General features: G+C 54.7%; 5 protein-coding genes across 5 annotated transcripts; 3 read left to right on the forward strand and 2 right to left on the reverse strand.

The window, feature by feature from the left end:
- Nucleotides 1-401: 401 nt before the first annotated feature.
- Nucleotides 402-2,965, reverse strand: VTN31DRAFT_7471 (uncharacterized protein; the record flags this gene model as incomplete). The annotated part of the gene is made up of 4 exons (XM_069408196.1): nucleotides 402-1,264; nucleotides 1,317-1,593; nucleotides 1,656-2,469; nucleotides 2,535-2,965. 4 exons carry the CDS (start codon nucleotides 2,963-2,965, stop codon nucleotides 402-404), a joined length of 2,385 nt encoding a protein of 794 aa, XP_069257969.1.
- A 643-nt stretch (nucleotides 2,966-3,608) lies between these two features.
- Nucleotides 3,609-4,757, forward strand: VTN31DRAFT_7472 (uncharacterized protein; the record flags this gene model as incomplete). The annotated part of the gene is made up of 2 exons (XM_069408197.1): nucleotides 3,609-4,166; nucleotides 4,236-4,757. 2 exons carry the CDS (start codon nucleotides 3,609-3,611, stop codon nucleotides 4,755-4,757), a joined length of 1,080 nt encoding a protein of 359 aa, XP_069257970.1.
- A 1,323-nt stretch (nucleotides 4,758-6,080) lies between these two features.
- On the forward strand, nucleotides 6,081-7,360 carry VTN31DRAFT_7473 (uncharacterized protein; the record flags this gene model as incomplete). Its single annotated transcript, XM_069408198.1, has 7 exons — nucleotides 6,081-6,147; nucleotides 6,241-6,266; nucleotides 6,444-6,466; nucleotides 6,597-6,724; nucleotides 6,828-6,883; nucleotides 6,938-7,105; nucleotides 7,157-7,360. The coding sequence occupies 7 exons, from the start codon at nucleotides 6,081-6,083 to the stop codon at nucleotides 7,358-7,360; spliced, it is 672 nt and encodes a 223-aa protein (XP_069257971.1).
- Nucleotides 7,361-7,820: 460 nt separating this feature from the next.
- VTN31DRAFT_7474 (uncharacterized protein) lies at nucleotides 7,821-8,529 on the reverse strand (the record flags this gene model as incomplete). The annotated part of the gene is made up of 3 exons (XM_069408199.1): nucleotides 7,821-7,970; nucleotides 8,023-8,041; nucleotides 8,408-8,529. 3 exons carry the CDS (start codon nucleotides 8,527-8,529, stop codon nucleotides 7,821-7,823), a joined length of 291 nt encoding a protein of 96 aa, XP_069257972.1.
- Nucleotides 8,530-8,608: 79 nt separating this feature from the next.
- VTN31DRAFT_7475 (uncharacterized protein) lies at nucleotides 8,609-11,318 on the forward strand (the record flags this gene model as incomplete). The annotated part of the gene is made up of 3 exons (XM_069408200.1): nucleotides 8,609-9,750; nucleotides 9,808-10,768; nucleotides 10,836-11,318. 3 exons carry the CDS (start codon nucleotides 8,609-8,611, stop codon nucleotides 11,316-11,318), a joined length of 2,586 nt encoding a protein of 861 aa, XP_069257973.1.
- Nucleotides 11,319-12,003: the final 685 nt, after the last annotated feature.

Below are 12,003 nucleotides of genomic sequence, written 5' to 3' on the forward strand. Positions count from 1 at the left end.
CAGTCGGGTTTGAGAGGGAGGTGAAACGGTTCCTGGTGGTTCGTGGAGTCAGGGTTGGTCTCAGGTTTAGCCCCTGTTGCTATGCGATGTATGCACCCTTGAGACCGCCGAAGAACTGGAGGGACCGACCCTAAATGACATGGGCAGATCTACAGTAAATACTTATTTCCGAATATCACAGAATTTTAACCGATGAAATCGAATCCACACATGTCAAACAGTTTGATCTTTCGTGTTTTTGATCTCTTGGCCAGTTGACCATCGGGCCTACAGGAACAACCAAGCCTATTCCAACACATCGATTGCCAAACTGACAACTCGCACATGTGCCCTCCGACGCCCTTTATCTCTCCAAATTATGTACTAGAAGTGTACCGAGTAGTTATATTCAACATCCAAAATCACGCCGGCATTTGAGACTGCAGGAAATCGAACACGCCAGTCGGGAAATACTCCTCCTCGAACCCCCACAAATCCGCCATCATGGGATCCATGGTGTCGTCGGCCAACCCGTTCTGGGCCTTAGTATCCGGACCCGTCGACGACGGGCCGTAGCCATTATTGTGATTGTGCTCGTTGTCGTCCTGACTGTTGCTGCGCTCGGACGAAAGAGGAGCCAATCCAAGCATCGCCGGCGGGTGATGGATCATCGTGCGACCCCCAATCCGTGGCGACGAAAGTCCGACCGAGTTGTACAGGGACGATGTTTCCTGAAGCCAGCTGCGCTGTTGCGCCCGGCGAGTATGCTCGAGGTGCTTCTGCTCCCATTCGCGGAAGCCATCCAGCATCTTGCGTAACCCGCGCGCGATGTGGTGGCACACATGCCGCTCACTGGCTTGTTTGCTGGCGGATACCATGAGATCCACAATCCGATCAATCATGCCCAAGACGTACGGGATGTCGATGCGCAGACCGGCTGCGGCGAGCGAGTTGACCTGACGTCCGGGCACGTTGGAGCAATCCGGGTGTACTTTGACCGCGATCTTCAGTAAAAACACAGCGGCGAATGTAATCATGCTGTGCAGAAACAATGGCACGCCGACTAGACCCCGTTGGATATCGGGCTCGTCGAGAACAACCTTGAGCGTAGCGATAGCGGAATTGATCGCGATTTCCGCACGCTTTTTCCGCTCCGCCGATAAAGGTCGATACGACGTGGCCGAATGGTATGTCCTCAATGCGACTGAGTTCAAGGTCAGACGCGAGAAATGGGAGTGGAGAGGCACCGCCTTGTTGGGATAGTTTCCAATATAGGGGTTGCCAGCTATGGGCCCAAGTCAGCCAAAGGCCATCGACATACAAGGAGGACTACTCACCGAGTCGAGCTCCCCAAATATTCCGCCAATTCTCGATGTCGCGGTCAAATTCCTCGATTTTTGGCAATTCGTGTTCCAGCACTTCCAAGTCCACATCGGGGCCAAAGGCATGGTAGATGCGCGTGAGGATGATAAACAGAGCGACTTGGCTGTGTAGTCGCACATCGCGCTGTTCAGCGTCTGGCGAGTCTACAAACCTATTGTGATTGGTGATACAAGCATCCTCATGAATGATGGGTGGTCTGCCGTAGGCGATCGAGTAATGATGTTCCAAGACCTGGCAAAATCACGCCAGATGGTTAGCAAAGAGCCACCGAAGCAACAGGACATCGGTCTTACATAGAGAAGATACCAAAGCCGAGCCTGCTCACGATGCTCCGGCGAGCCTTGTATCGCTTTCCGGTAGCACTGATGCAGGTTCCGTTCCGTAGCGATGCGCACGGCATAGCCGGACAGTTTCCAGCTGACATTGGAGAGCCAAAACGCCCCAATACACAAGGCGCGCAAATCGTCAAAGGTGTGATGCCGGTCCAACATCGACTCGGATGCCAATCGAGCAAACTCGGCATAGCAGGTATCAAAGGTTCGTTCCTTGTTCGGGATGTGAAGCGCAGAGACAGCCAAAATGGCTGCGGTGAGAAGAGTGGAAGACCGGCGAACGGATATCAGGTCCTTGTGCAACATCGCCGTTCCGTCCCAGAGGTAGTGGTTGAGGCGTTGATCAAAGTATCGAAAGAGCTCCTCTGCCTCTGCTAGATCCACGACTCCACGCGATATGAAGTCGGACGCAACCACATGGTCTGGCGCATACTGTCGCGTTGGCGAGCTGGATCTTGAATGACTGAGCTGAGTGACTTCGAAAAGGCTGCCCATCGGCGCGGTCACGAGAGATGCCCCTTCAGGCGCCTCCCGCTCCGGCGAGTAACGGGATTGCTCCCTCCGCGGCTGAGGTCGAGTCGTGCTGGACTTTTGATCGTCCCCAGAGTGATCGTCCCGTACTGTCGAGTCTTCCGAAGCGGCGGCAACTTTTCGTTCCCGCCCATTCGCTCGAGCCTGCTGGTGAGCCGGACCGCCCACTTGATAGTAAGACAGGTCAGGTAGTCGAGCGCGCTTCAGCAGATCCGACATGGCCAATTCGATCATAGTCTTCCACCTGTCGGACCGCACGACTCCGTTAGCTCGGCGCCGTAGTTTTTCGTTCCGCATTGAATCACTCACTCGGCCTCGTCGTCCAACAGGGTCTGCAAGCTCTTATTCACCACGCACTGCAGCCCCATCTTGCTGCAGCGCTGGCAGATGTTCTCCCCCTGCTTCATATCACATCGTACCTTATGGCGCTTGCATTCCGTGCAAGCCCGGATCTTCCGCGAGATCTTCGGGATATGCGGCACCTGGCTTGCCTGATTGCTATGATTGCTCCGGACGTCGTCCTCGGATGTGCGGACCATCGGCGGCGCTGTACTTCCCGCCGGCGATGTGGAGGAATGGTCCCCATCGGCCTCAAATTGAACGCGACTCCGCTTCATCGTGGTCGGCGACGCAAGATAGCTGTTCGCATTGTGGGGTGTGCGCGGACCATTCGGCGGCGACGGTTGGCTTGACGGCGACGACGGGAGAAGTAACTTTGCGAGATCGGAGAGACCAGTCATACGGACTGGTGAGCGATTCCTGTCCTGCTGAGTCTTGGCACGTGGATATCATGGAGAAAGGCGGGGATCAGAAAGTGGTCCGCTTAGGCGTTAACCTAGGGCAGAGGGCAGCAGATCGTGAGATGGGCTGAGGCCCGATGGAGACTGGCGACTGAAGCCCGTCACGTGACTCGCTCGGGATCGGTTGACGACGCTAGGCCCGATCCGGCTAAAGAGAGACCGCGGAGCGCGTCCGCATCATCGTCGCGTCCTTGGAGCGCCTTGCGATTACTGATCGAGTTCTGCTTGATTCTCCCGTCGTGTCCAGCAGTTTGGTCGCCAATTCCAGCTCAAAAGCCCGACCACAACCATGGGTATCAAAGGTACGTGCACTGCGAGTCCTCAAACTGGCGGATCAGTAATCACTGAATCGATCTTTCGCTCTAGGCTTGTTCCAAGTGATTTCAGAGAATGCCCCCGATGCTATCAAGACGGGCGACATCAAGAATCATTTTGGACGCAAGGTCGCAATTGTATGTCTAGCACGCCAGATGACGCAGGAGTCCGAGTGGGATTGCTAACGGCCATGCCTCATAGGATGCGTAAGAGCTGCGCTGGGTACTGGGATGGAGTGCGACGCCGCTTACATGTGGAGAACAGGTCCATGAGCATTTACAGTTTTCTGATTGCCGTTCGCTCAGACGGACAGCAATTGATGAGCGATGCGGGGGAAACGACGTCGCATTTGATGGGCATGTTCTATCGGACTCTGCGTATGGTGGACAATGGCATCAAGCCCGTCTACGTGTTTGATGGCAAGCCCCCCAAGCTAAAGAGTGGGGAGCTGGCGAAGCGGACGGCGCGAAAGGCTGAGGCTCAGGAAGCCCATGAAGAAGCCAAGGAGACCGGTACCGCGGAGGATGTTGAGAAATTCTCGCGGCGCACAGTTCGCGTCACTCGAGAGCACAATGAAGAATGTAAGAAGCTTCTGAAACTTATGGGCATTCCTTATATCGATGCGCCGACGGAGGCAGAGGCGCAGTGTGCCGTCCTCGCCAAAGCCGGAAAGGTCTACGCGGCGGCATCCGAGGATATGGATACGTTGTGTTTCGAGGCACCAATTTTACTCCGGCATTTGACTTTCAGCGAGCAGAGAAAGGAGCCAATCCAAGAAATTCATCTCGATCGCGCCCTGGAGGGGCTGGGTATGGATCGGAAGCAGGTATGTCGCAGAGCGGTTTTCTAGCCCGCCCCAAACTGGCAATTCCCAAACTAACGATGTGCGCCTTAGTTCATCGACCTCTGCATTCTGCTGGGTTGTGACTACGTCGAGCCTATCCCCAAAGTCGGGCCAAATACAGCATTGAAATTGATCCGAGAGCACGGGTCACTGGAGAAAGTGGTGGAGTGGATGGAGAAAGATCCCAAAAAGAAATACACCATTCCGGAAGACTGGCCGTATAAGCAGGCACGGGAACTGTTCCTGGAGCCGGAAGTCCGTGATGCCAACCATCCGGAGTGTGATTTCAAGTGGGAGGCGCCGGACGTCGAGGGCCTCGTGAACTTCCTCGTCAAAGACAAGGGGTTCAACGAAGACCGGGTCCGCAATGGCGCAGCTCGGTTACAGAAGAATCTCAAGACCGCTCAGCAAACCCGGCTCGAGGGTTTCTTCAAGCCAGTCGCCAAGACCGCGGAGGAGAAGGCCGCCCTCAAGCGGAAGCACGAGGAGAAAGTGGAAGAGCAGAAGAAACGCAAGAAGGAGGAAGCCAAGGCCAAGAAAGAGGCCAAGGCCCGCCCGCGGGGAGCCGTTTGAATGGGTACATAGAAAGACTGTGAGGAGAGCTTGCGCTTATCGCAGTGTACCTATTTCGACATCGATCCTGCATCGCTGGGGCGATTCCGTGGGTTATGGTGGGCACGATTCGCCGACAGAGAATTGGCCGGTATGGTTAGTCGGGCTCCAGCACTCCATCCAGCCACTCTCTGATGGGCACTGACGAGAGTCCCTTAGGACCCTGTCTGGTACTCAACTCTGTCCAGCGCTGAAGATGCGGTCTAGCCCCGTTACTTTCCCGCAGTTCTCACGTTCAATACGTCATCTCGATTCTTATTGTGGAGGATGGATCACAAGAAATGCATAGTCCTTCCTTGATCTATGTATCAACCATTTGCGAGTTACACTGCTGTAGAATAGCTTGGAAGACTGATACGGTGACACTCTCCATGCCGATTGATCAGAGCTGCCGACAGTGGAGGGACAGTTCGCCGTTCCAGTTGACCCTGGGGCCTGCGCAAGGAACCATTGACCGACCGCGCTAGTCCCAAAGCGGACAGCTCGTTGATAGGAATCATGTGACCTGCACTTTTGATCAGCTTGGCAGTTGGCACCCGCCGTGGGCCGTGGGTCATTTCGCATTCCGACCCACCGCCCACACGGTCAACCCTAAGCATGGAGGAGTGGGAGTGCTCCTTCCTGATGTGCAGAGGCCAGAGAGTTTGTCAGCACCCTTTATATTAGTTATCAGAATCAAATAAATTCCATGAGTTGAGATAGTTATCTGTTTATTAGTATTCCATCTCAGCAACTAGCCTTCTACCTCTAGTAGTAGTTACTCGTCGACTCCGTAATCACTCAGGCAAACCAGGATCAAACTCGCTTGAGATCAAAAATCCATCGCTGGCCGTCGGATCCAGAGACTCGGTTGGGCTGGTAAATTCTACGTGGCATAACATCGAGGTACAGTACCTTGACAATTTTAGGCGTAGGTCCATAGTACTCCGTACTTGATCAAGTCAAACCAGTTGATCAAAAATCAAGGACCTGGTAACTAGTAGAAAATACTTCCAGTACCAGACCACAAGCTCATCGGAGGAATCAAATCGACCGCGAGCCTGATCTAAACTCTGGCAAATCGGCCAGTCAGAGAGAGCCGCTAGGTGATCCTGGGTCAACCGCCGTTGCCCTATAAAGAAGTCGCGTAGGCCCCGCGACATTCCTCTTCCCTCCGTCCTCTGATCGCTCCCAAAACACTCACTGCACGCTCGATTCTTTGATTATTGGAATTCTCTGGTGCTTGAATTCTTCGTTTCTTCGCAAGAAAATTTTTTATCGCTTCCGACGCACTCACATATCATCATGCCTCCCAAGAAAGCTGCCTCCGCTTCCAAGAAAAGCGGCGCCGCGAGCCATGCGTCCTACAAAGGTATGTCTTCTGATCCTGCGCCGCCACAACGTCGCGTCGCGATGATTCTAGCATCATGATGGTCGCGTCTCGATGCTGATCAAAATGATATAGATATGATCAAGGAGGCTCTGCTGGCGGTAAGTTGATCTTCGGTCGCGCCCGGGGCCGTTGTGTTGGGGTGCGACGTTTGCGACCGTGACGCGCATCCACCACACAACAATATCCCCTCCCCCCTAAAACATCGCGGTGCTATGAGATTGAAATCGCGTGAAAGGACGCGAAAATTTCTTTGATACTAACGTGTTGATTTACAGCTGAAAGAGCGCAACGGGAGCAGGTATGTTGTCGTTCTCCCAGACGTGTCGCTTCCGTCGTCGGCCGGCGGCGATCCCCGGGAGAGGATGTCGGCCTCGCGTTCGGCCATCGCCAGTGCAAAGTAGAGAACTAACGTATGCTTTACTCTGCAGCCGGCAGTCGTTGAAGAAGTACATCCTTGCCAACAACAAAATCACCCTCTCGGAGGCCGCGTTCAATAGCCAGTTCAACAAGGCTATCAAGACCGGTGTTGAGAAGGGTGAATTTACTCAGCCAAAGGGTAAGTCATTGCAAATGTCATCTCTAGCACTGCGCGTCGATCTGGCGATCTCGATCGCGATGGTTTACGTCGTGTTTACGTTTACGTCGCTGACGCGTCACAGGACCCTCGGGCCCTCTGAAACTCGCGAAGAAGGATGCGGACAAGCCCGCCGCCAAGGTATGCAAGACGGCGAGTACAGTACGTTGTGAGTGGTCCCGCTGATCGTAGCAGAAAACCGCGACGGCCAAAACAGCCTCTTCTTCCAAGAAGCCAGCCACGAAGAAAGCAGCAAAGGAGTCCAAGGAGTCCAAGGACACTTCGGCCAAACCCAGTGCTACCAAGAAGTCTGCTTCGAAGCCCAAAGCGAACACCGCGAGGCCACGCAAGACTTCCACAATGGTACGTCCCGTGTGATCATTGTCTGATTCACAGATATTTACCACCCCTTAGGCCCCCGCGATCGTTGAGCAGCCCAAGGTGATCAGCCAGACCAAGTCTGGTCGGGTCGTCAAGACCACTGCTCCAGCTGCATCAGCCGCTCCCAAGCGACGGACGGCGGCAAAGAAGTCGGGAACCAAGGAATCCAAGGAAAGTCCCAAGAAGTCAAGCCCCAAGAAGGGGGAAGCAAAGGCCGAAGCGAAGGCCGAGGCGTGACCTGACCTGATGGGTCCCCATTTCCTCTTTTGGATGGTTTGATGATTCCCACGGTGCTTTTGTGTGTTCTTCGTTTGTGCTTCACATGCTATTTGTATATTTCGCTTTTTTGTTATGTACCCCCTGTCTGTCTATTCGGGATCTTTGTTCTGTGGAAGGTTTCCCTGCAGGATGTTACGGTAATGCTGGGTGTCCCTTCGGTCTGTTTGGCGTCGTTCTGGACCGGGTGTCTTGGGACCTTTGGTCTTGTGTGATGAGTTAGTTGAATGGATTTTGATTCTTTTTGTTCTCGTGGCGAATGTATTCCGCTATCGATGCTTGGATGTGGCGTGCTTATCGCCCATCTCAGTGCTACTAGGTACCAAGGACGAAGGTAGACTCTTCTGTCAAAGTCGTAGGTAGTTCATACGGGGTGAGGGATGTGATCCAACTGTCCTTTCGATTCTCAGCCTCTTCAAGTTCACCGCGTCGGCCGATCGTCAGGAGGACCCCTGGGAATCCGTCTCGGATTGGGCCACAGCTGGATAAGGTTGCCGTTGAGCAGCTGGCCCGGTTTAGGGTTGGCCAACACGTCATCTATTCGGATTGAGGAATCTCCGCGCCGAGACGACTAACCATCTTAGGGTTAGCGCCTAACGAGGCTGACCTAAGAATATCTGGACTGTCGGGGCCAGGCTCGGCCTGAGCCAGTCAGTTTGTAGTCAGTGGAGTGCCTGTGCCCTCAGGCTGCGATCCGCACTCGCCCCCATCTCCGTCCCTCCAGTCTCCCTTTCTCAGCGCTGATTTGCTTGAGGTTCGTTCCCGCGCCAGCGTTGTGAGATCGGATTCACTGCGAGACGCTCTCTGTGAAGCAGGAACATCGACTCGAGCTGCCATCCTCTCCGCTCTCTCGCATTGTGTCCAGCAACCCCCGATCGTCTCCGTCTCCTTATCTCCTCGATCTTCGTTTCTGCTCGCGGCCAAAAGAAAAGTACGGAGTATGTCTGTCGTGAACTGATCTGCGGCCATCCCATCACTCCTTCCCCTGGTCTGCGCCCTCTGGCTCACGTTCCGATTCGACTGAGTCGTCCATATCCGCCAATCTCCGACCCCTCAGAACCTTTCCACGCAGCGGTCACGTCATTTCCTCGCTGCCGACGAGGGGACGCGGCCTGGGTCGGAACCCGCATTCCGGAACTGCACAAAGCACGAACAGGGGAAGAAGTGATCCGGAAGGGAAAAAAGAGGAACAAGATCAAGTCCCGGAACATGCCCTCGCTGGTGACCGACACGCATTATCATCATCATTCAAAGCCCTCCATCGATGTCCCGCCCTCAAAGCCCTTTGAGAAGGTGCCTCTATTTTACCCCTCCGGTTCCAGCAATGACGACTACCACTCTCTCCATCAGCCGGGGGATCGCCATGCTGTCGCCGGCTCAAAATCCGCCAGTGCTCATTCTGTGAACGGAACTCGTTCTAGCGTCGGTTCCTTTGGCCGAGATCGTCCCGCGTCCCAGGATGAAAACACGCCTCCACTGGCCAGTGGATCAGTCCGAGACAGCAGAGAGAAGCTGCCGTCTCGCTTGTCGACCATGGAGGATGGGTATACGAACGGCGTGGTACCGGAGACGGGCGCCGCGGCTCAGGTCAATGGCACACACGGCCCGTCTTGCTCCCCGAGTGTGAAGCCGGTCGTCAACGGCGATGGACGTCCAACATCTGCGGACGGCGGCGAGGACCGCGCGGGCCCCGACGTCGCCGCAACGCAGCAGCAGGGGGATGGTGATCGGTCTGTCGACCGGTCTCCCACTCGGGACCAGATGAGCGTGTCTCAGACGACGTTCGCCGACAACGCCTCTTCTCAAGTCGCCCCCGACTCCGACCGTCTGGCACCTCCGACGCCGCGTTCCCATCAGCGACACTCGTCTCCGCCGGCCCCCCTCAGCATCGAGTCCCAGCCCTCGTCACCGTCCCGGCAATCACACCGACACACCCTGCAGGTGCCCAAGCTCCCGTCCGGCCGCAAGAACAGTCGCGAGCTGTCGGACGAGGCACGGGCGCAGGCGACGGGGCGAGACTCCACAAGCAGTCATCTGCGCCGCGGGTCGTTGAGCCTTGTTCGTCGTGCCACGCGGTCCGAGGGCCATCCAGACGAAGCTGTGGTCGATGACGATGCCGCTCGGTGGGCGGAGGCGATCAAGCAGAAACGGGCGCGCAAGAAACGCCGCGAAGAGGAGGATGATGATCGGGTCCTTGTAGGCACAAAAGTCGACCAGAACCACGTCAACTGGGTGACAGCGTACAACATGTTGACGGGGATTCGGTTTGTGGTGTCGAGAATCAATGCCAAGATGGATCGAGAGCTCACGCCAGCCGATTTCAAAGCATCCCACAAGTTTTCTTTTGATGTGTAAGTCCGCCAATTCTGGCCCCTTGGCCTGGAGTATTCTTTACTGACGACTTGCAGTACTGGCAATGAACTCACGCCATCCGCCAAGTACGACTTCAAGTTCAAGGACTATGCTCCGTGGGTGTTTCGAAGCCTGCGGGCCAAGTTCAAGCTGGATCCTGCCGACTACCTGATGTCGCTGACGAGCAAGTACATCCTGTCCGAGCTGGGATCGCCCGGCAAGAGTGGTAGCTTCTTCTACTTCTCGAGGGACTACAAGTACATTATCAAGACCATTCACCATGCGGAGCATAAATTGCTCCGCAAGATCCTTCCGGACTACTATCGACACGTAGAGAACAACCCCAACACGCTGATCTCGCAATTCTACGGGCTGCACCGGGTCAAAATGGCGTACGGCCGGAAGATTCATTTTGTCGTCATGAACAACCTGTTCCCGCCACACCGGGACATTCATCAGACATTTGATCTGAAGGGCTCGACGGTTGGACGTGATTTGCATGAGGAGGATCTACAGAAGAATCCGCGAGCGACGATGAAGGATCTCAACTGGATACGAAGAAACCGGCATCTCGAGCAAGGGCCGATGAAGAAGGAGGTATTCATGGCGCAGGTTCGCCGTGATGTCAAGCTATTACAGAGCCTCAACATCATGGACTATTCGCTGCTAGTCGGGATCCACGATCTTACCCGGGGTAACGAGGAAAAACTTCGGGACAAGACGTTGCAGGTTTTCCAACCCGGTGGTGACCGGGATGAGGACGCCAGTGCCAACCTACTCACGCGGACGCCGTCCAAGATGGAGAACGCCCGCAAAGCGCGAGAACTTCGAATGACTCTGAAGAAAGAGCGACCCGTTCCGATCGAGCAAGCCGGTGAGAAGATGCCGGACGAGATCCTGGACGAGAGAAAGAACCTGGTGTTTTACTCGGACGATGGCGGCTTCCGAGCCACTCACGAGGATGGCCGGCCGGCTGAGGAGATTTACTATCTAGGTATCATTGACTGTTTGACAAGTGTAAGTTTGCTGCTTTCTTTTACCCCCTTGATTGGTGTTGGTGCCGATGCTGAGAGATGGACAATAGTATGGCTGGGTGAAGCGAGCCGAGAATTTTTGGAAGGGACTGTCGCACAACCGAAGCCAAATTTCGCCAATCCCGCCCGTTGCTTATGGCGAGCGCTTCATCAACTTCATGGAAGAGATTACGATGTCTCGAGAGGAAGCGGAGCGCAAGCGCCAGCAGCAGGAGGCGGCTCGTGCCGGGTCCGGGGAGGCGCAGCAGCCCACTCAAGATCGGAGGTCGGACTCCGCCGACCGGACAACGCAAGCGGAGGCAGATAGCGAGGAAGCGCGATCCAGACCGGAGCCACGACGTCGGATTCTCTCCACGATGGTTGATCCGCAAGAGATACACAGTCCGTCCGGGCCGTCGACGCTTCCCGTTGTTGAAGAAGCGGGTGAAGCTGCCAGCGAGAAGAGCGGAGGCGGGCGGGGCACAGCCGACGGGGAAAAGCCCGGAATGACCGAGCGATTCAAGCGATTGAAGCATTTCCGGAAGCAGTCATGACGCTGGGCGGGATGACTGATTCCGATGATAGATTATGGACTGGTTTGGACATCATACCAGCACCAGTTCAGCAAGCACATTCGGCGTCGGGTTTCCATCAGTTCCTTCTTTTTCTTCTTTTCTTTTCTGATGACTTGAGATGCCGGCCTCGAGCAGCTGCTGTATAATTACCATCAGATTTATTTTTTTTTTTTGTTCCTTTGTTCATGGGCCCCACGAGAAAGATTTGCGATACCATCATCACCAAACATGACGTTCGCTGCACTTTTTGCTCACTTCCCGTCTTATACCCACCGCCATCCGGCAGGCATTTACAGTGCCGGAAAGAAACTTATACACACACACACACACTCTCTCTCTCTCACTGTCTCGTCTCATATCTCGTTTGTTCTCTCTGTATCGCATCGGAAATGCGGCTCTTGCTTTTGCTCTCTGGAATTTGGATATCAAGGGTTTTCGTGGTCGTGGTTTTGGAGCTGGTTTGTGATTGATTTGTCTTTTTTTTTTTTTTCTTTCCCTTCTCTTCCCTTTCGTTTGGCCCTGTTGCTTTTTTTTTTTTTTTTTCGGTGTCTGTTTACTTTTTGTTTGAGCGAGATGCATTAGACTAGGTTACCATCGCGCACAGTATCAGATCATCGCATGTTGTAGGTTAGGTTTTTATCACACTACACTACGCGCAACGCAA

This window comes from Thermomyces dupontii (assembly GCF_041956625.1).
Source record: "Thermomyces dupontii strain NRRL 2155 unplaced genomic scaffold VTN31scaffold_9, whole genome shotgun sequence".
NCBI classification, from domain to species: domain Eukaryota; kingdom Fungi; phylum Ascomycota; class Eurotiomycetes; order Eurotiales; family Trichocomaceae; genus Thermomyces; species Thermomyces dupontii.